General features: G+C 48.8%; 1 protein-coding gene across 4 annotated transcripts; it reads right to left on the bottom strand.

The window, feature by feature from the left end:
- Positions 1 to 2,649: 2,649 nt before the first annotated feature.
- On the bottom strand, positions 2,650 to 23,158 carry PHOSPHO1 (phosphoethanolamine/phosphocholine phosphatase 1). Of its 4 annotated transcripts, none has more exons than XM_081166855.1 (3): positions 23,016 to 23,158; positions 7,792 to 7,933; positions 2,650 to 5,928 (listed from the first exon to the last, which is right to left on the bottom strand). In XM_081166855.1, exons 2-3 carry the CDS (start codon positions 7,834 to 7,836, stop codon positions 5,167 to 5,169), a joined length of 807 nt encoding a protein of 268 aa, XP_081022981.1. In that variant the 5' UTR covers positions 7,837 to 7,933; positions 23,016 to 23,158; the 3' UTR covers positions 2,650 to 5,166. The 4 variants fall into 4 exon arrangements, with proteins under 4 accessions (XP_081022981.1, XP_081022980.1, XP_081022982.1 ...); XM_081166854.1 differs by lacking the exon at positions 23,016 to 23,158 and adding an exon at positions 21,720 to 22,050; XM_081166856.1 differs by lacking the exon at positions 23,016 to 23,158 and adding an exon at positions 7,384 to 7,479 and having other exon boundaries at positions 7,792 to 7,937.
- Positions 23,159 to 23,407: the final 249 nt, after the last annotated feature.

Genomic DNA, 23,407 nt, shown 5'->3' with positions numbered 1-23,407 from the left:
CTAGATACTCGCAAAAGAAACATTCTCTTCCAGTAGTGAACATTGAATTTCTGTCATTCCCATTGGAGATGTTGGGTGGCATTTGTGCACCCAAATGTCTGTCAGGGACTGGTTGGATGAGGAAGAATGGTGGAATCTGCCCAATCAAGAGCTCCCCAGGGAAGGCGCAGAGGAAGAGGATTTTGAACCTGGGCCTGGTAATGGGACACAGGACACACCTGAGGAGGGGACAAGTTGGGAAGTGCTAGAAACAGGGTGCTTGAGGGATAGCGAAGAGACCAGAAAGAGCGAGGAGTTTTCCATTTTGGATGTAGGCACCAACAGCGATGACAGAGGGGAGGCGGACCTTGCAGTTCTCTCTTGGGGCCATTCTGACAGCTTCTTTGCTGAAAGCTTTCAACCCCCCCCCCCCACAATCCTAGAACGTGATGTTTACTGCAGGCATAGGCAAACTCGGCCCTCCAGATGCTTTGGAACTACAATTCCCATCATCCCTGAACACTGGTCCTGTTAGCTAGGGATCATGGAAGTTGTAGTCCCAAAACACCTGGAGGGCCGAGTTTGCCTATGCCTGGTTTATTGCATGTTGCCAAGCGAGTGGCGAGCCAGGCAGACACAAAGGGAGTCCATTGGAGCTCACCGTAGCCAAAGATCACAGCGAGAGGGGCCTGACAGTGGGCTAGGGAGTAAAGGAGGGGCTACAAGCCCATCTGAACAACTGCTTCATTAATCCAGGAGCAACCTTTAGTAATCTCTGTGCTTTCTTTTCCTTAATGAAGAAACTAACTGCACGTTCACCAAGCGCGTCTCTCTCTCTCTCTCTCAGACCTGCAAATGACCTGCTCTGCCTGTTAGCTCCCTGACAGAGTCCATGTTGACTGCAGCTCATGGATCATCAGAGCGGTTTGTCCATGGCTCCTGACACCCATTAATGCAGAGACAGAGAACTAAGGGCACTGCAGGTGTTGGAACTCCCATCAGCCCCAGTCACCAGAGTCAGCGGGGGCAAGGCAGAAGCAGTTTGCCCCCTTTCACCAAAATGAGAAAGTGCAGTCCTGCCCCACCTCAGCCCCCCTTACCTGGGTTGTGTGGTGGAGGCAGTGCAGGGACTGCCTTTGAGGCTTCCGCTGCCTGAGGCAGCTGCTTCAGCTTGCCTCATGGGTGGGCCAGGTTCTGGGGCAAAGGATGCTGGGAGATGCAGTTGAGCAACATCTGAAGGGTGCCATGTTGTGTAGTCCTAGGCCTTCACAAGAGGAGGGGGGCTGGTTCTAAGGGTCTGGGCTGTGAAGGGCCTAGCAATTGTGCTTTTTGCACGCGCTCTGTGGTTAAAAAGGCGTTGTGGACAGGGATGAATATCTGTCGACGTGACGAGACAAGAATATGTATGACTTAACCACCGATGCCATTAAAAGGAAGCTGTGGGCCTGAGAATGAAGAGAGGAACTGAAGGGCTGGAAATATAGAAGTGGCTTAAGATGCTGGTTAAGGTTATGTGCGCATCAGTGGCTTCAAACAGTGAGGTTGTTTCTTCCTCCTCCTCCCCATTTCAAGCTATATTTGCACATTGTGTGTACACAGCTGGGGGGTGGGGTGTCGATGGTCTTCACTAGCTGCACGTTACCTGTTTGTTCCCCCCATGCAACCTCCCCCAACAACTCTCTATTCATGAATCTTGACATCTGAGCACGTGCAATGGCAGTCCCAAATGTACACACCTCAGCTTCATGGTGAAGTGGACGTGGCTTATGTTTTCAAATGGGATGCGAACCAGTTTGAGGGGAAATGCCACCAAACAGCAGCATTTCTCAAGAAACTACAGCATACAGGTGACTTGTGTGGCTAACGTCATGTGTACGCTAGCAGTGGGAGCACACTGGAGCCAGAGTAAACAGCAATGTGTGCCGGGCTAAGACAGGTGATGTTGGGCTCCAGGTACCATCAGCTTCAGGCAACGCAGCCAAGGTGGTGAGGACTGTTGGGAGTTGCCAGCAGTCCTGGCAAGGATGGGTGGCAGCTGCCTGAGAATGGTTCCATTTTCTCTGGTCTTCAGTTCATCTTTTCTTCTTGGAGAAGGGAGGGAAGCACATTAAGAGGGAGGTATACAGTCGAAAAGATGGCTTATAAAACCATTCATTGCAAACTAGAAGTGGCTTCACCCCACAGGCCAACGGATACAGTGGTACCTTGGTTCTCAAACTTAATCCATTCTGGAAATCTGTTCAACACCCGAAATGTTTGAAAACCAAGGCATGGCTTCCAATTGGCTGCAGGAGCTTCCTGCACTCAAGCGGAAGCTGCGTCAGACGTTCAGCTTCTGAAAAATGTTTAAAGAAAACCGCAACACTTACTTCCAGGGTTTCGGCATTCAGGAGCCAATTTGTTCATCAACTAAGCCGTTTGAGAACCAAGGTTCCACTGTATAGGGAGATTGGTTTAGGACAAAAAGGGCAACTCCTCAGGAGGGAAGGATATCCCCCTCTCCTCAATACGCTTGCCAGGGTCTCAAGTAGAGAGATTCATACATTCAACATTGCAGGACAAAACAAAAAACAAAATTAACAGGCTACAGGGCGCTTTGGACACTTGGAAATGTAGTCACAGAGCATGCAGCTATTGTTGAAGTGTACGCAAGACAAAATAAATCGAAACTGTTTGCTAATTGTTTCTTTTTTTGCACGCTTACAAAAAGAGTTTCCATGGCTTTTAAGTTCCAACAAGCATTGACAGACCAGTGGGGGAAAGGGAGGGAGTTGTTGACAACAAAGCAGGTTTGCAGAGGAAACAGAATTAAGGAGCAGGCGAAGGCGAAGCAAGACAGACTGACAAATTGGTTTTGCAATCTGCGGTGGATGAGCAGGCGGCAAGCGTAAGGACAAGAACATCTTGCTGGTTTCAGGGAAAGCAGCATGGGAGAGGGAAATTTAAGGCTGCAATAGAAATATCATAAATAGAGAAGAATCTGGCAGGTCTTGGGTTGCACTCACAGAAGTGTCTCTCGAAGCAATCTGTTGATAATCATTGCACACAAGGGCAGGACACACAATCCACATAGGACCGTATGACCCACGTATGATCTCATGGACCATCACTTATTGTTTACGTTAAGCACACCCTTGGGATTTCTGTGGCAGTGGCATGTATCTCACTTAGAAAGATACAGGCTTTGCTCGGATTAAAAGTTTTGCACGGTCCCTTTTTCCAAACTTTGTCCGGTACCTGTTTCCCCCATTGCTAAAGTCTTTGTAGCTATTGATTGAATAGATGTGATTTCTTCCCAGGCATGGGGTTCTCAAGCCATTTTTCCAGGGGTGGAAGAAGCAAGTTTGGTTCTCACCAAAAAAGTAAGACTAGTAGATGTGCATTTTTGCCCCGTATCTCAGGTTCTACAAATGCTAAATACTTGCTCTTTTTTTTAAAAAAATGAAGGCTAGAGAATGGGAGATTATCTGTGGAAGGAGCATCCCCCACTCTCCATAAATGTTCATGTTCCTAGGGGAATGCAGTTCTGCAAAGGCATCCATGGATACTGAAGAGAGAATGTCAGCACCCTTATCAAATTACCATGCCCAGGGTTCTTTGTGCAAAGTCATTAGTGGGTAAAAAAGTAAAGGGACCCCTGACCATTAGGTCAAGTCGTGGCCGAATCTGGGGTTGCGACTCTCATCTCGCTTTACTGGCCAAGGGAGCTGATGTATTAGTGGGTAAGTGGGTACAAAAAACATCATATAGATGTAGCAGGAAGAACCACCTTTTTTCTTTAAAATGATGCATTTGTAGCACAAGACCCAACTCCATGTGGATTTCCCACCTTGCCAAACAATCCGTTTCTACTCCGCAACCCCTGCCCCCAATCCGCCATTCGTTTGGGAGGACGTGGCTGCTGCAAATTGACAAATTCAGCATATGGGGAATAGAAAAACCCAGCCTGAATCTGCAAGGAAAAGAGCTGTGTAGGAATGGGAAAATGCCCAAAGGTGAAACCCAGGCCAGCAAGAGCCAAAATGTGCAACGGGAGCACAACTTGGGTGCTTACCAGGATGATGCACCCTTAGAGAAAAATGGCGCCTCAAATGTATCTTTGCTTGTCCTCATTTGCCCACTCTGTAACTCAAGTGCACGCCGTCCCTGACTGGCTTCTTCTTCCGACCCATTCAGTTCTCAACACACTGGACTCTGCTTGTTTTGCTATTCATTGCAACCTACAGGCCTCCCGATCCTGTTCATTCCCCCTTCATTTTAGACACCAGCCTTTTCTGAGCAGCAGGAATACTGTACTCCTTGAAGAGGTTGTCTTGCCAGGCAAGGAAGGGGAGAGTAGAAAACACCATTCATAGGCTGCTGCAGCAAAAGTGCTTTCCCTTTTTGTTCCCGACGTGCTCGGCCAAAGTCAGGGAGTGGGGATGGAGCTATAGTCCTTCGGTTGTTGTAGGACCACAGCTCCTATCAGCCCCAGCCAGCATTGCGAATGGTCGGGGATTATGGGAGTTGTAGTTCAGCAAATATCCAGAGGCTGTAGGTTCTCCATCCCTGACCAGAGTGGATCATCTCAGCCACAAGATGAGCAATGATGCCAGGAATCATCAAGTCCAAGCAGAAGATGTAGCTGGGATAATCTTTCTGGCTCTCCCATTCTTTTCTGGAGACTCCAGGTGCCCCCAGCCGATTTAGATAAACAATTAAAGACAATTCTGACATCCTGTTAGATGGAGTAGGATCTGGAAATGTAATTTTTTTTTTAAAGGGTGTTTCATTAAGTGAGGAGAACTATATTCAACACCCGTGAGCAGTCAAAATGCTTTGGTAACGACAGAATTTCCCCATGCGCTAAGAGCGCTACTGAGAACCAGCCCGAGCGAAACGAGATGCGTGGGTTTAGCAAATGCAAAAGTATTTTGCTTTTGCTTTCCAAAAAGGCAATCAAAAATATTTAAAGTGGCCTGTCATCCACCCACCCTTCCTTCAATGGATTTCCTAACTGCATAGTGAGCCCTTATCTCTCGGCTGAAGGAAGGGGAGACCCAGAGACAAGAGATTTTGAGGTGGAGAAAGCCCAGAGAGAGCGAGATAGAGCCTTAAGCCAAGCGTGAGAGAGCCGTGATGCTATAATCGTTCAGATCTTTCCAAACGAGAGCAGCTGTTTCCTCCCGCCAAAGGTCTTCCCCGCCCTCAACATTTCTTCTTGAGAACTTCTTGAAGGTGACAAGAAATCTCTACGGCAGAGTCCCAGGGGACGACCGTGGCCTGGTAAGTCCCAGGCTGGGTTTTCCCAGTCTCCTGGATGAGCTGGTGCATGGGGTAGCCTTTCCTAGGGAAGGCGACGTCGCTCGACTTCAGCGCAGTGGAAGGGCAGAAGTCATTGGCTCCGTCCCCGACGTAGAAGACGCGGTCGAACCTGGCCCCTTCCTGTGCCCTCTCTGCCAGGTATTCTGTCAGGATCTTGTGCTTACACATGTTGGCTGGGCAACGCTTGCAGCTGTGCGAGTGGTAAGGGCCCAAGGTGAAGTAGCCTCTCTTGTCAAAGCTTGAGGGGTTGCTGAAGATCTTACGGAAGAGGGGATAGGCCCCGGCCGCCTTCAAGGCACACTCGATGCCAAACATGTTGGCGTCGGAGATGAGGATGATCTCGAAGTGGTCTTGCTGCTTGAAGAGGAACTGGAAGAGGTCGCCCATGCCAGGGGAGAGTGGGATCCTTTCGTAGGCTGCTTTGAAGTCGGCCATCTTGACTCCTTGGTCGCACATGTACTGCAGGACCCGCTGCATGTACTCATTGTAGAAACCCTCGCGGTACGTGCTTCGGATCGACTCCGGGAGCTGCTTCCCCGGAGCGGCCTGGAGGATGGACTCGTCGCTGTTTTCGTTCACGATGGTCTCGTCGAAGTCGAAGATGAGGAGGTATTTCTGGCCCTGCGTTATGGCCATAGCCCTGTCCTGCAGCAAGAACAGAGGCGAGATCCATTACGCGGAGTCCTGTCTGGGTGTGCCTTTCATTTGTTACAGCAAACGGACACAGTAGTACGTTCAAAGCACCTCCAAGAAAGGAGAATCCACCACCTGAGGGTGTGTGTCCTACTCAATGTTAGAAACTCATATGTAAGCTAGGTGCCAAATGGCTCCTTAAACCAAGGTTGCAGTCGCCAAAACAGAAAGTCTGGTTGCCATTTTGGGGCAATATGGCTCTAAAGTCTTTATTTTTCAAAATATGGGCTGAATGTGACTAATTATCAGTTAAACCTCTGGCTAGTTCAGATGACAACCTTGAGCTAGGTTAAGAACTTGGAGAATTTACAAGGAGAAAAGTCACCGGATTACAGGGACAGTCTAAAACATAGACTGGCCTATCCCGACCTCTTTTCCTTAATGGCGATTGCTCTTGCTCAGGCTGCACAGAAAAAGCATTTTGGTCCCTGAAATTCATTCTGATTGTGCGATATAACTGATTGCATTCTACGGGATGGGGTATTAAGTGTGTGAAAACAGTCTAGAACCAATGATGCCCAGAAGGTGGAGATGTCAGATGCTATCCTGGTGCCCGGGCGCCTTCACTTGGTCGCAAGTGCTCAAACGCCAGGTGCAAAATGCGCCTGGCTCCTAGCTAATTTCGAACACTGGTTCCACTGAGTCTTAAGTACCCAGCGGCAACCCCTAGCCATGGGCAGGGTTTTTTAAACCTCCCCCTGCCTTGTACATTCAATGTCTCCGACTACCAGCGAGTCACCTTTCATTTCCCAATGGAAACTCAGGTATGGAAAAAGCCGAAAAATTTGAGTGGGGAAGAAAACGGGGCCCACAGGCCTGCCGAGTCAGCTACTTAGACGAAATCGCTACAGCCTGGTTGCCGCTTTGAGCATATCTTTCCAGCCATAATCTTTTCCCTCATGTTATCTTCAACTCTGACCGTTAAGAGGCTTAGCCTGCAAGTAAAGGGGATCAGAGGTTTGCGTCCATCTTAATCCAGGCCGCGCTCCTTAGCGAGCAAGACGATTACTTGCCCTTGAAACCTGCATGCCAGTGCCCCAAAAGAACAGCCGATGTGAGGCTTGGAAACTGGAGAATGAATACACTTGAGGTGGGTGGAAAGATGGCTTGAATCTGTGTGCGGATCTTTGTGTTGAGTGAGGATCTGTGTAAGGCACCTCGATAATGGATTTCCTAGAATTCAGCAGGAGTTATCACCATCTGGATTTTCACTGAGTTTTTAGAACTCAGTGAAAATCAAAGAAATGACGATGGTAGGGTTTTAGTTCCCACAGAGCTTTGAAACCCCTAGCAGAGACAACAAATCTTTCCTGGTGTCACGGTGGTGGAGCCTCTGAGCCCCACCGGACTGGCCGCCCCCTCCCCCACCATCTCTCCAGCCTCGCTTCTCCTACCTCATCGACTTACCTGCGCGCTTTGCTCTGCCATCGCACTACTTTATATAGATCCTGCCCGCCAATCAGAAATGAGGAATGCCAGCCAATGAAGAGACGGAGGCGTGGCCTAGAGGTTGCGGGCGGTAGAGGCAAAGTGGTTAAGCTAACAGACAGAGGCATCTTCAGCCAGAGTCGGACCAAGGTGTTTTCGCCGCTGAAGTCCAAGCTACCCCCCCCCCTCCACACAAACACACACACACCTCCAGAGGCCCTGCTGCTACCAGGGCCAACCCTGGAGAAAGGAGCTCGCTTCGCCCTGCCTTCCAGCAATGGAAGCACAGGTTGGCTTGCAGCCCTCCATGCAATGGCGACATCCAGGCTTTTTGAGATCCTGGTTCCCTGCAGCAGATGCAGCCCATTTCCGGATATTCGTGCTCACCTTAAGAAAGCATTGCAGCCCGACACCTTCGAAGCACCTTCTCATCTTCAGTTCCTTAGTAGCCAACACGCTGCATCAACCGGGGTTCTCTCTCTCTCTCTCTCTGCCTCTCTCTCTTTCTCTCCACAGAAAGGTCTCTTTGCTGCCAGAGAAACCACACACTGCCATTTTTGCGACGGCCCACACGGAAACATGCCTGTCCCGTTATTTCTTGTGAATAAGCTCCAGTTATTTCTCTAAAAGACAGCCTTGCTTTCGACATCTCTGTTTCAGTCCAATCAATCAATAAGGCTCCATGCACATCACACATGGCTTCCTCGGAATAATTCTGGGAACTGTAGTTTCCCCCCAGATACAGCACCTTTAACAAACTGCGGTTCCCAGGGTTCTTGGTGGGGGAGTCATGTGCCTTCAATCTACGGCATGTACGTGCCATAAATCTGGTGCAAATTGAAGCTCATGGGAGCTCAGGATGCAGAGAAGGTCTGGCTTCTCCATCACTGAGAGAAATCCTGGAGAAAGTCGGCCTTCTGTGGATCTCTTTAGAAAAGTGGCACCCTTGCGCCTGGCAAAGCCATTTTGGAAGAGAGGAAGTGACTTCTTACAAGGTAAGGCAGTAATGGTCCACCCTCAACTCTTTCTCCCACAATGCAAAACACTTCCCACTCCCTACTGGTTCCTGGTAGCCATCAGAGACTACTGCAAGGGCATTTTTTATTTTTATTTTGCAGTCCCAGGACCGCACTCACGTCGGGGGTGGGCTACCTTTGGGATACGGGGTGCAGCGATTGATGAAGTTGCTAGCTCTCTGTACTAGGATACATTAAAAACATGCAGAAGCCAGAGGGGTCTCTACACCCACCCAACCCTATTACAGTGGTACCTCAGGTTAAGAACTTAATTCGTTCTGGACGTCCGTTCTTAACCTGAAACTGTTCTTAACCTGAGGTACCACTTTAGCTAATGGGGCCTCCCGCTGCTGCCACACAATTTCTGTTCTCATCCTGAAGCAAAGTTCTTAACCCAAGGTACTGTTTCTGGGTTAGTGGAGTCTGTAACCTGAAGCGTCTGTAACCCGAGGTACCACTGTACTGGCTTTGGCTACACAAATCAATAATATTCATATTCAAAATAATAGTCATTCACACCTCTCTGCACCCGTCAATCAAGGTATCATCCCGGCTAGGCATTGGCACTCAGGGAGGACATGGAATAAGGCCTAGAATCATAGAATTGTAGAGTTGGAAAGGGACCACCAGTGGTCATCTAGTCCAACCCCTGCAATTCAGGAATCCCAGCTAAACCATCCATGACAGATGGCCATCCAACATCTGCTTAAGAAACCTCCGCTGCCGAGCAGCTCTTACCGTCAGGAAGTTCTTCCCGAGGTTCAGTCGGAAATCGGAATCTCCTTTCTTGCACATTGAAGGCATTGGGTTCGAGTCCTACCCTCCAGAGCAGCCTCACATCACATTGTAGCCTCACATAATATATTGCCTCACCATCACATGGGGCAGCTAAGATTCTATATAAACCTGCATGGGCTGCTGGTCTGATTCAGCCATGAACTCTGGCTTAAGAGATGGGCGCAATTGGCAGAAGAGAAAAGCGTCATCTTCTTTCGCTCCGCTGCCACCATGTGGCCAGAAAAGGTAAAAGAGCGAAATTCTAAGAAAATGCTTGATAACTCATGGAACGTAACCTGCAGTTTGATCCACTGAGAGCACTCAAGCATACTTATAAAAATAGCAGCGAGGCAGATGTACAGAACAACAGTTTTAATGCTGGTTATTGTCAGTCTGTCCCCTGCAAAGCTGCCTGCCTGTTTTCATTGTGTTCTTTTTTTAAAAAAGCCCTACACGACCATTTATTCATTTAAACATTCTTTTTTTAAAAGAAAACAAACAAGGAAAGTAAATTTTAAGTGTCATAAAATTGCCCTGGGGTGGTGAGCGGGTTTGTGATGTCTCATGGACCAGCCAATCAGCGCTGCCCACAGCCAAATTCTGCTGCAAAGTGGCAGGACTGGTTTCCCTGGTACACAGATGGCAGCCCTTGTGCTTCGGAACTCCCTGCCACTTGATACCAGGCTGTATTAGACGCCTGCTGAAAAATGGCCTTTTCCGGTGGGCCTATCCAGAAATGGGATTTGGTTACATCTGTTTTTAAACAGCTTTAAATGTTTGAAAGTTTTTAGGTGTTTCACTTTTTACAATAGGTCGTGTTTTCTCTTCATTGTATTTTTTTTAAATCACAGGTGCTTTGTGGGCTCCTTGGAAAGGGCAGAATGCTAATTTAAGAAACAATACTGAGGATGCCAGATTTGTGCAAGAAAAACTGAAGTGGATGATTAATTTTTTAATCCTCAAATTCATATGCTATTAACTCATCAAGCAGATTAACAGATACGTTGTGCCCAATCTGTAGTCTGGAGCAGACCTGAAACTGACTCTGCTCTCATCTGAAATAAATAAATAGTAATAATATTTTGGGTGGCTCACAAAAGAATATTAAAAACATGATGAAACATCAAACATTAAAAACTTCTCTAAACAGGGCTGCGCTGCCTACAGATGTCTTCTAAAAGTCAGATAGTTGTTTATTTCCTTGACATCTGATGGGAGGCTGTTCCACAGGGTGGGCGCCACTACTGAGAAGGCCCTCTGCCTGGTACCCTGTAACCTCAATTCTCGGTGTCTGAGGGACACTGAGGCCCTTGGAGCTGGACCTCAGCGTCCTGGCTGAACGATGGGGGAGGAGACGCTCCTTCAGGTAAAGACTTGCAACAGGTAGTCCGGAGAGGTTAAAGGCTTTGCTGGTCACTGCAATGTAAACTTATTCTCCGGCACAGTCTATGAAGCAATGCCTGTTTGGAGTGAGGAGGGCTGAATTCTATGAATGAATGAATGAATGAATGAATGAATGAATGAATGAATGAATGGGATCCATTTGTCCCCAGTTCCCTGCTTTTCTGCCACATCCCTCAAAGCTACGGTTCAAAACCCCAAACACACAGAAGCCTCTGAAAAATCGCTAGCTTAAATCCCACTGCTGGGGCACACAGACGGTGAATCTCTGCTCCAGCAGATGGCAAAGTCCTAGCGCTGCTCTGGGCCGGAGAGCACTTTCCTTTTCACAGGATGTTCCCTGTCCTAGGCTGCCCCCGGCTTGGCAAGCGCGGTGCGGAACATGTGGGATGTGCCGAGTCAGCAGTGCCACATGCTACCAATTAAGCACAGCGAGACGTGGCACCTCTCAAGCAATGGTAAATGACTTGTGTTTTGCTTTTAAAATTTATTTTTGGGGGCAACCTAAGCTGGTCAGATTCTTGGGACTGGGCTATGCCACAGGCAGGCAGCCGTCTATATGCAGATCCATTTATACCTTGCTGCAAAGAGAAGGCAGAATTCAGAGAACTAGCAAACGGTCCGATGCGGGACATTTTTGGGTGTGGTGCCCATATTGCACAGCTCCATAGGATGCCAGTAAGGCAGGCATGTCCAAAAGTATGTTTCAGGGGCCCAATCCGTGGCAGTATACGTCCTGGGGTAAAATTGTTAAAAAGCTCAACCACTTCAATGCTTAAAAAAGCTCAAGAACTTTGGGGTAAACTTCAATCCTAAAAGGGATGCAGGTGGCGCTGTAGTCTAAACCACTGAGCCTCTTGAGCTTGCTGATCAGAAGGTCAGCGGTTCGAATCCCTGTGACGAGGTGAGCTCCCGTTGCTCTGTCCCAGCTCCTGCCAACCTGGCAGTTTGAAAGCACGCCAGTGCAAGTAGATAAATAGGTACCGCTCCGGTGGGAAGGTAAACGGCGTTTCCGTGTACTGCTCTGGTTCTCCAGAAGCAGCTTAGTCATGCTGGCCACATGACCCAGAAGCTGTCTGCGGACAAACGCCGGCTCCCTCGGCCTATAGAGCGAGATGAGCGTGCAACCCCAGAGTCGTCCACGACTGGACCTAACGGTCAGGGATACCTTTACTGAGCTAGATAACAGTATATGTCCTGGGGTAAAATTGAAAAAAAGTCAACAACTTCAATCCTAAAAAAAGCCCAACAACTTTAGTCGGCCCTCACTTCATCAAATCTGGCCCTATTTGAAAAATGTTTGGGCACCCCTGCAGTAAGGGAAGGTGGACCAGGGTTAATGCTCTCGCCCACCCACAAGTGCAGTGCTTCTGAATAGCAGGCATTTGCTTATACAGTGGTACCTTGGGTTACATAAGCTTCAGGTTACAGACTCCGCTAACCCAGAAATAGTGCTTCAGGTTAAGAACTTTGCTTCAGAATGAGAACAGAAATCGTGCTCTGGCGACACAGCAGCAGCAGGAGGCCCCTCAGATACTGAACATTTAAGTTCCACTGAAGGTGAGGGTTGGACACAGCTTCTCACAGGCAAACCCAGCCCCATCAAAGCTGCACCACCACTCTGACGCTCGGCCTGCAGCGACCTTTTCCCATTCCTGCACCTGCAAGGCTTGTCATACGATAAAACAGGACCAGTCACGTTCACGGAGCATCAAAAGCACGGAGTTAAAAAGCAGGCAAGCACGCCGCAGCCTTGCTAAGGCAGGTCAGCTTGCTCCCTTTGCCTATTCCAGCAAGTCTGAATTTGGTTGGTCAAGGTAAAGAGATAAAGGAGCCTAGCAACTACAGGAATCCTTGTCCTGCAAATGATTAGAGAGCCGGAGCCTCTCTGTTCGGTTTGCAGATTTCTGGGGATGCAGATTTGAGATAGCTTCCAATTTCATGCCACTGCCTAGTATTTCATTTCTAACTTGCATACATTTGGTTTTATGGATGTGCATTGGGCATTTGTGAAAAGCCTCATTTCACGATGCAACCAGTGTTGGAAACTCATACAGTGGTACCTCGGGTTAAGTACTTAATTCATTCTGGAGGTCTGTTCTTAACCTGAAACTGTTCTTAACCGGAAGCACCACTTTAGCTAATGGGACCTCCCGCTGCCACCGCAGCACGATTTCTGTAAAACCAAGATGAGCTAGTTCTTAAGTCTACATGGAGTAATTTTGGTGGCAAGGAACTGCATCCTGTTGTTCAGCAACCTTGGCAAAACAAATCCCGAGTAGTTTGCCATACCCACTGCTCAAGCACTTGTGCTGGGGGGAAAATGTACAGTGGTACCTCGGGTTAAGTACTTAAATCGTTCTGGAGGTCCATTCTTAACCTGAAACTGTTCTTAACCTGAAGCACCACTTTAGCTAATGGGGCCTCCTGCTGCTGCCCCCTCACCAGAGCACGATTTCTGTTCTCATCCTGAAGCAAAGTTCTTAACCCGAGGTACTATTTCTGGGTTAGCGGAGTCGGTAACCTGAAGCGTATGTAACCTGAGGTACCACTGTATTTGGCTAATTGTGAAGTGGCATCTTAAGCCTAAATTACAGTCACCGCAACGGAATGTCTAGGTGCCTTTTTTTGGGGATCGGATTATTATTATTTTATTTATTTATTTATTTTCATTTCTGTACCACTTTATATTTTGAAGAATAACATCTCAAAGCAGTTTACAACATATTAAAAACCAAATAAAGGCAACTCCCCATTTGCACAGAGGTTGCATTCTGGGTCATTGCGCTGTGTGGGTTCTGCGTCAAAGCATTCTTGCGGCTCACTTAGTCTAAGAGGTTGAACCTCCCTGATCTAGAGGACCACAGGTTTACCAGCCGGTGTGGTGAGGATTGCAACAAAAGTAGGACAAGTGTATGGCACACTATGTTCCCTGCCAACACTCCCCAAAGGGAAGTAAAATCAATCACACTCCCAACTCTGCAGATGCAGGAAGTTTGGGCAGAGGGTGTGCGATGCTCCCATGGTCTTAGAGCAAAGGCTACGGTGGAGGCAGCACTTGAACACAGGTCTCCCATGACCCAGACCCAAAGCTGCAATTGCTCCGTCTTCTTTTGGACTTGCAAGGGTGAAATCTGAACTTTCCAGCCAGGGCAAAGGCAGCTCAGGGACAGCCTCTTCCCTAAAGCAGCCTTCCTTCCTTGGGATTCCTCCACACACCTCTGCACCGAGGTCTTCTTGATTTGCAGAAGGAAAGGGCCATTCGGTGTGCAAATAACACAAGAGTGCCTCTCCTTGGGCAATGCAGCCAAAAGCACTCAGAACATTTCAAAATACCTTCCTCTCCAAAGAGGCATTTGCGGCCGCCCTACCTCTGTAGCTGGCGAAAGGCTGGAGGGGAATACAATGTTTGCGTCCCTGCTTAACCTCCCTGCTGAGAAACTCCAAGCGCAGCCTAAACATCGGAGAACTGTTCTCTGGAGCACAGCTGAGTCATGCTAATATTTGGCACATCCAGCAGCAGCAGCACTGGGGCTGGGGGAAGGGAGATAAGAGATCACAACAGAGTTTTCCAGAGAATGAATCAACGATTCCCTGGGCATGGGAAGGGAAGGGAAGGAAAGGGGGGATATCTAAACACGAGCCAGGACAAATACTCTGTTCCAATTCTCAGCTAGCCTGGGGCAGCGATGGGGAACCTCTGCCCCTGCCCCCAATTCATACCCTTCAACATTAATCTGATGAAAATAGGGTGCCCTATTCCTTATTTAGGGACGCGGGTGGCGCTGTGGTCTAAACCACTGAGCCTAGGGCTTGCTGATCAGAAGGTTGGCGGTTCAAATCCCTGCGACGGGGTGAGCTTCCGTTGCTCGGTCCCTGCTCCTGCCAACCTAGCAGTTCGAAAGCACATCAAAGTGCAAGTAGATAAATAGGTACCACTCTGGCGGGAAGGTAAACGGCGTTTCCGTGTGCTGCTCTGGTTTCGCCAGAAGCGGCTTAGTCATGCTGGCCACATGACCCGGAAAAACTGTCTGCGGACAAACGTCGGCTCCCTCGGCCTGTAAAGCGAGATGAGCGCCGCAACCCCAGAAACGATTGCGACTGGACTTAACTGTCAGGGGTCCTTTACCTTTTTATTCCTTATTTATTAGCCCACCCATCTGACTGGGTTGCCCCAGCCACTCTGGTCGGCTTCCAACATATATACAAACACAAGAAAACATTTAAAAACTCCCCCATGCAAGGCTGCCTTCAGATGTCTTCTAAAGGTTCTATAGTCACTTATCACCTTGGCTCGGGTGTGTGTGTGTGTGTGTGTGTGTGTGTGTGTGTGTGTCGCTTAACTCCATACCCTCCAATGAAAATAGGGACTTAACATTCTACCATACCCTCCAGCAATTCCCCAATGAAAACAGGGACGTCCTAAGGAAAAGCGGGACATTCCGGGGTCAAGTCAACAACAATATAATTTTATTATTTATACCCCGCCCATCTGGCTAGGTTTCCCCAGCTACTCTGGGTGGCTTACAGAATATATATTCAGAATATTAACGGGACGGCTCCTGTAAATCCAGGACTGTCCCTGGAAAACAGGGACGCTTGGAGGGTCTGCCGACTCCAGTTCCCATCAGGCCCAGCCAGTATGGCCAAGGGTTGGCAGCTCAACAACATCTCCATCCCTGTCCTTGGGGACCGCAGAGCCGGTAGAGGGAAGCAGGTGCTGGCCTTTGCCAATCAGAGCAGGTGGGGAACCCCAGGCCAAATGTGGGGCTCCCCCCAGGCCTCTGTGTGGCCCTCAGAACTCTCCCAAGGTCTCACCCCTCACCAGCCCTGCTCCCGAAGCCAAGCCCTTTTTTGTTTGCCTTGTGCGCGTCCTCGAAGGAGGATAATGATGCCTGTCGAGGGTGGAGGATAAAGAGGGCACGGCGAGGGTGTGGAAACCAGCTGCGACATACATGTACTTTTATTGGTCTGCCCATTTTTTCCAGCGGCCCAGCAGGGAATGCAGCCTGTGGTCAGAAAACAATCCTTCCCCACTCCTGGGTTAGAAAGAGCCAAGGCTGCTGGGTCGCTTCCACCCAAGCAAAGCGTCCAGGGAGTTTAAGAGGAGCCTAGCGCCAACCAGGTGCCAACCGTCTGTTTTACAGCTCGCACCTTTGCTCTTGACATTGTCAGACTGATCTCCCTCCACCTTTGGCCTCCACTTCTCCTCTTCCCTTTATCACTCATCTATTTAAGTTTGTAGATCTCAGGGCAGAGGCCTGCTTCTCACTTTATTATTATTATTGTGACTGATGTGAGCAGTGTGGTCTAGTGGTTATAGAGAGTTGGATCAGGGTCTGGGGAAGAGAAGGGTTCAAATCCCCACTCAGCGATTAAGCTCAACTAGGTTGATATTGGGGCCAGTCACTCACTTTCTGCCTAAATCTACCTTGCAGGGTTGTGGTTGTTGTTGTGAGGACAAAATGGGGAGGAGGAGAAATGTGCATGCCACCTCAAGCTCCTTGGAGGAGAGGTGAGATATAAATGCAATATATTAAGTAAACTTTGGGAAACAGTCAAAATAAATAAAAAATGTCCAGTACCACCTTAGAGACCAACTAAATTTGTTTTGGGTATAAGCTTTCGAAAGCTTATACAGTGGTACCTCGGGTTACATACGCTTCAGGTTACATATGCTTCAGGTTACAGACTCCACTGACCCAGAAACAGTGCTTCAGGTTAAGAACTTTGCTTCAGGATGAGAACAGAAATCGTGCTCCGGTGGTGCGGCGGCAGGAGGCCCCATTAGCTAAAGTGGTGCTTCAGGTTAAGAACAGTTTCAGGTTAAGAACGGACCTCCGGAACGAATTAAGTACTTAACCCGAGGTACCACTGTACCCGGAACTAACTTAGTTGGTCTCTAAGGTGCTACTGGACAATTTTTTATTTATTTCGACTGCGTCAGACCAACACGGCTACCTACCTGAATTTGGGAAACAGTATTTGTCTGAAACGTGGAATGTACGTATTTTTATATATGAAATAAAGTAATCAGTCATGGCTATATAAGGAACCTCTGTGCTCAGCTGCGGAATAAAACGAAAAGCAAATCTGGCAATCTTAGTGATTGTCATCTCTCTTCCAAAAACTGGTCAGAACTTAATAAATCTTCCTTGTTTTCTTTCAAGCCATTCATGATGTGTGCAACCCCCCCCCCCCCGCATGATGATAGCTCTGCTACCAAAATATGTGAGCAGGAGATTAGCTCTACGTGGGGCTACCTTTGAAGGTGACTCGGAAACTGCAATTAATCCAGAATGCGGCAGCTAGACTGGTGACTGGGAGCAGCCGCCAAGACCATATAACACCAGTCCTGAAAGATCTTCATTGGCTCCTAGTACGTTTCCAAGCACAATTCAAAGTGTTGGTGCTGACCTTTAAAGCCCTAAATGGCCTCAGCCCAGTATACCTGAAGGAGCATCTCCACCCCCATCGTTCTGCCTTCTGGCGGTTTCCTCGCTGCGAGAAGTGAGGTTACAGGGAACCAGGCAGAGGGCCTTCTTGGTAGTGGCACCTGCCCTGTGGAACGCCCTCCCAGCAGAAGTCAAGGCAATAAACAACTATTTTACTTTTAAAAGACAACTGAAGGCAGCCCTGTTTAGGGAAGTTTTTAACGTCTGATGCTCTATTGTTTTTATTATTTGGTTGGAAGCTGTCCAGAGTGGCTGGGGAAACCCAGCTAGATGGGAGGGGTATAAAATAAATAATAGTAATAATAATAATAATAATAATAATAATAATAATAATAATAATAACGTACAACAACGATGGCTAAGTTAGGTCAGATAGGACCAGATAATCCACAGGGTCCCTTCCACGGAGACGAGACACAATGTTTATCCTCAGCAACTGTTACTCGGTGACATACCATCCCTGAACAAGGGGGTTTGTATGAATGGCTGTCCCCCAATACAAAAACATTCCCTCCGTGCAGAAAATGAGCATTTCAGGACTCCCAGACTTCCTCTCTGCCGTGCTAGCTTCCTATGTGGAGGGAATACTTGCGTACGGCGGAGTATCCATCCAATTCGTGCCAGAAATGGTCAGAAAACTGCCCTTGGCTGTACCAGAGTAATGACACACCGAAAACTGGCCCGATAGCTAAATGTCTTTTCTTTCTGCACAGCCCCTCTCTGCGTATAAAGCAACTTACAATCGTTGCCCAATTTATCGTTCTCAATAACCCTGTGAGGTAGGACAAAAAAGGCAATCACTTCTGCACCGTGCCACCCGCAATCCTCAACCGGGGTTGCCACGTCCATCCAGTTACAACAAAAAAATTCAGGCATTCCTCCATGTTAAGGAGAACTGCACTGAGCTTTGGAGAGGCTTTATTTTAAACGGAATGCCTTTAATTTAGAGGAGAGGCATTTAGGTAGACTCTAAATTTAGCCTTCTCTGCTTTTCTTTGAAGAAGCTGGTCTGTTCTAAAATCCCTTCTTTTCCACACTGACAGGATAAACATATCGCTTGCCTAATGGCAGCTGGTCTGTAGGAGTCCACCCAGAAAGGAAAAACACCTGACCAGGAGGTTGGGGGGGGGGGAATGGAAGAGAGAAGGCCAAGAAGGACAAACAAAAAAGAAAAGTAATAGGGAATGAAATAAAACTCTGTATGGAAAAACCTCTTATTTGTATTGGAAGGGTCTACATCCAGTAAATTAAACAGCACGCTTGTTTGGAGAGGATCTCCGGGATGCTATATTTGAAGGCGTCTAAACCACGATTTCCAAACATGCCCTACATTCGGAGTTACTCTCTCCTTGCAATAGAAGGCTCAGAGAATGTGGGTGTTGAGAACTTTGCATGGGGAGGAAGAAGGGAAGGGCAGAAAAATGGGGAAGGTAATTGGGCGAGAAGCTTAAGAGCAACTGACGAATGGGGAAGTCAAAGCCGGGACACCAGAAAGATGAGTGCAATCTTTTATCGGTATGCAGGGGCAAGAGGTATGAGGAACACACAGCATTTAAGGGTGGCGTGGGTGCGTACATGTGGATAAACGTTTCAGCGAAGGGTTTGAGCAAAGCAGCTGTGTCCATGTGCATTCAGGAATGAGGAAGAGCGCTCAAGATAAGACTTTTGCCAAGAGGTACAACTCTTTTGATGCAACAGCCTATAATCTCGCCTCCTTAACTCTGCTTGCAGTTACTTTGATTTTTGATAACCCAGGTTTCTAAGCTTTCAAAATGGGAACGATCTGAAGATGCAGAGGCAATGATTGGTGAATTTTTTAAGGAGGGCAGGGGGGTGCTGAGCAGGGTTTCCAATAGCCTAGGTTTCAGAGCCTTGTATAACTTTAGGGCTGGGGAACATCTGGCCCTCCAGATGTTGCCGCACTGCAGCTTTAATCATCCCTGGCCATTACCTGGAGGGCCACAGGTTCCCCATATCGGCTTTAGATCCTGCCTCAAGAAAGAATAATTTAAACTAGAGTAAAAGGTAAAGGTAAAGGGACCCCTGACCATTAGGTCCAGTCATGGCCGACTCTGGGGTTACGGCGCTCATCTCGCTTTATTGGCCGAGGGAGCCGGCGTACAGCTTCCGGGTCATGTGGCCAGCATGAGTAAGTTGCTTCTGGCAAACCAGAGCAGCGCACGGAAACGCCGTTTACCTTCCCGTGTAGCACATTTCTGAGACAGGCAAGGCTTGTAACATACAGTCATACCTTGGTTCTCAAACGCCTTGTGACTCGAACATTTTGGCTCCTGAACGCCGCAAACCCAGAAGCAAGTATTCCGGTTTGCAAACTTTTTTTGGAAGCCGAACGTCCAACGCGGCGTCCAGTTGCGTGCAGGAAGCCACGCCTTGGTATTCGGAAGTCGAATGGACTTCCAGAACGGATTCCGTTCGAGAACCAAGGTACGGTTATATTGTAAACTGCATGCAAGCCATCTGCCTTGCAGGAGCATTTTACACTGCCTTGTACCAAGTTAGATCATTGTGTCCGTCTAATGCACGACTTGCCTGCTCTGACTGCGAGGGATTCTCCAGTACAGTCGTACCTCGGGTTACAGACGCTTCAGGTTACGGACTCCGCTAACCCAGAAATAGTACCTCGGGTAAGAACTTTGCTTCAGGACGAGAACAGAAATCGCGCCGCAGTGGCAGCGGGAGGCCCCATTAGCTAAAGTGGTACCTCAGGTTAAGAACAGTTTCGGGTTATGAATGGACCTCCGGAATGAATTAAGTACTGTACCACTGTATTTCAGACACGAGTCACTCCTACCTGGAGATTGAAGCTGAAACTTTGGCCTACAGATGTTCAACCACTGAACTCAGTACAATCCATGCAAAGTACCCTCAGCTGCCTGTCACATCAAAAGGCATTGCCTTGCTTCCTTAAAAGCATTCCGAGAGCCAGAACTCGTGCTCAGCATCTCAAAGACTCCTTCAAATCCCAGATCCATCCAAGTCCCTTGGATTAAGTATGAAGCTTCCTGGATCTGCTTGCCCTAGTACAGCCCGCGGACTGGCACTTCAAACCGGCACTGGCAGCAATGTTGTCTCCTTGGCCCCCCTCAAACAACTTTCTACCCTGGCTCTCTTGGAGTAAAACCCCCAAAGCCTCTTTGCATCTTTGGAGCCCGCAAAGATCTCAGTGCCTAGATCAGAAGGTGCTATGACCACCACTCTATCTTCTGTGTATTTGTTGCAGTTACATCCTGTCTTTGTTCCTATAGGGGGGGGGGGAATCAGCCTATGCCCAGGTTGGGTCCCCAGGCAGCCTTCCAACCAAACACAATCAAGCCAGATCTTTGGCAAGGCTGCTGTGTCATGAGCCTCCAGATGATGTCCTGGGGCGATAAGCAACTTCTGGCCTCCCATTCTAATGCTGGCAGTCGCAGGGAGCCTTCCTGCCCTGGAATAAAATATGGGGGGTGGGGTGGAGGTAAGCCCCGCCATCGATCACATGACGTGGTGCACAGACACAATTTGAATGGCAATGCCCATCAACTTGGGGCGGCGGTGGCAGCCCGCTCAAATATTTTGGGAGTTCGCTCCTATGCTGCCCCTATTAGTTAAGACAACTTGCCTAGTCCTTCCCCATCTCTGAGATCCTGCATAATGCACTCGCCCCACCCCAAATGGGACAGTGGAACCAAAGAGGTGGCAGCTTTCACGTACTCACAGAATGCAAAACAAGAACAGCATTAAAAAAGAAATACAGTGGTACCTCGGGTTACGTATGCTTCAGGTTACAGACTCCGCTAACCCAGAAATAGTACCTCAGGTTAAGAACTTTGCTTCAGGATGAGAACAGAAATCGTACTCTGGCGGTGCGGCAGCAGCAGGAGGCCCCCATTAGCTAAAGTGGTGCTTCAGGTTAAGAACAGTTTCAGGTTAAGAACAGACCTCCGGAACGAATTAAGTACTTAACCTGAGGTACCGCTGTAAATCAAAAACCTACTACAAGGACAAGTCACTTCCTCCCCACCAAAACAAGTGGTGGGTGCATGGGTGGCAGGTGGGTTTTGGAATAGGACGGTGTAAAGGGAAGGCAACTTTTCTAGGCATATCTGTGCCCTTGCCTTGGGCACAATGCACACCTTTACATCCTTAAATGACCTCCCTGGATCATCACCACCTCTCTTCCCACAACCCTCCTTTCGTCTAACACTCCAGTAATCAGCATCTGGAGGGGGAAATTCTTCCTAAGTGCAATGGGCTGCTGTTTTATAAGGCAGAACAACATAAATGGACCACAGATCTTTAATGGCCAAGGTTATATATAGCCTCTCCTTCCTCTGATACCATCAAAGAGCTGGGATCAAATTAACCCCCCAAATTAACTCTTCATCACTTACTTATCCACATGACATCTCACAGCTACACCCATCCCTACCCATCCCCAAACTTCTGCAAAACTGCTGCCCCCCTCGCCCCAAGTCTACTGCTTCCAAGATCTCCTCTGCCACTCAGCGCTACTCGGATTCTGCCTCCCCATCAGCACCCTCCTGCCCCCCACCCCCAGGGTCCCGGGCCCCATCCACTTTCTCTTGTGTCCCTTTTGCCCTTGGCCAGATCTCAGCTCAACTCTGCTCTCTCTTCCTCCCCGTCACCCCAAGTGCGGCAGACTCACGTGCGCTCTTGGACCGGATCCCAGCCGTCAAGCGGCAGCGGGGGAACGGGAGATCCCTAGTTTTGCTTCACACTTCCAACTTTGCTCCCTGCACCGCTCTCCATGGGGAAAAAAACAGCTTTCCCCTTCTCTCTCCCTGGCCAGCTTCCTTTTGAACGCCGAGGGCCGGCGGAGAGCTGATCCTTCCACCCCTCCCCTCCTATTTTTTTTAAAGGAGGGTTGGGGTGGAGGGGTTGGGGGGAGAAAGCGGCCCCCGGGTTCCTCCTTTTGCTTCTCCCTCCCCCCTCCCCACCCGCACCAACCCAGCAGAGAATCCCGGGTCTCTGGAAAGAGACGGAAACTAAGCCCGGCGCTTGCTACATAGGACAACCGCAGTCCCCGCACGTCACAAGAGAGGTAGCCAATAGCAGCGGCTCCTGGGCAGAGATCAAAAGAGGAGACGCCGCAACGGAGAAAGTGCATCCCGGAGCGCGCGCGCCCTCCTCCACGCCGAGGGGAGACACTTCGGGGCAAGCAGAGAGGGGGGGTATCCCCGTAAAGTTTGCGCCCTGGTCCCCGTTTCATGGGCGTAGCCAGGATTTATGTTGGCAAGGAGAGGAGATGGGTGCTGGCAGGACACCCACCTCTCACCATCCTCTATCCAGTGGTCCCCAAACTTTTCTCAGCCCGCTGCCCCCTTGGTTCCATAAACTCATCCCCTGGGGCCCATTAGAAAGCATTCGGAACGGCAGTTTGCATGATCCACCGAGGAAGCCAATGATAGCGCAAGAAAACTCGAAACGGCAACCATTCATAGCGCATTCATGCAAAATCCATTAAAAACTGCTTTGTTTAATTGATTCAACAAAAGTTGATCCATTGATGCCAGCTTTTCAAAGCCCGATAGTCATTTACACGACCCCCAGCGCCCCCCTGGTGCCTAGTGCCTCCTAGGTAATCCACAAACACCCCGGAGGCAGTAACAGCCACTTTGGGAACTACTGGTCTAGCAGATTCAGAATGAAATGTCTCAACAACAGTTGTTTAAAATGCATTTCTTCTGACCCCAAGTGCTCAGAAAAATCTGTCAAAACCGTTCTACAATCTCTACTTTTAGCTAAGTATTTTTATGTATTTGCTTGATTTAAGTGTGGGGCATTTGCCCCTCCCATTCTTTTTTTTTTTGCAATCACGCTTTTTAACTTAAGCGCCGCAACCGGTTCAAGAGGCCGAGGTGGCGCTTGGAGCCTAAGGCCTCCCAAAGGAAAGTGCCGGCAAACGTGTTTTAAAGGGGGAAGAGGGAAGCAGAAGACCTACCTGTACCTGTGCCATCCTGAGGGTGAAAGCCACATGCAATGGGTAGGACCAGAGTGCAAAAAGTGCTCTAATCGAGTCATCGTCACCTGCCCTGAGCTAGCCCTTTATTCTCAGTGGTACCTGCACAAGGCAATGCCACGCATTCCCAGCAGAAATCACCCCCAGGGCGAAGGAAGATGTTTCTGATAATTATCTCCTTCCGCCTTATTAGGGCGCCGCCTCGCTATCTGGTCAGGTGAAATGCAAAACAACCCTTCCCCGCAGAACAACTGCTGGGATTCTGCCTCGGAACAAGGAAAAAGCCACAGCATCCGGCTTTCCAAACAAGTTTCTAGAACTGATGCTTACAACAGCACACTTGAAAGCGTGTGAAGACATAAGCCCTGTGGAAT

Source organism: Podarcis bocagei (genome assembly GCF_964188305.1).
Source record: "Podarcis bocagei genome assembly, chromosome: 13".
In the NCBI taxonomy this organism is placed as follows: Eukaryota; Metazoa; Chordata; class Lepidosauria; order Squamata; family Lacertidae; genus Podarcis; species Podarcis bocagei.
The sequence above is the reverse complement of the archived record's forward strand: the minus strand, read 5'-3'. Positions and strand labels throughout refer to the sequence as shown.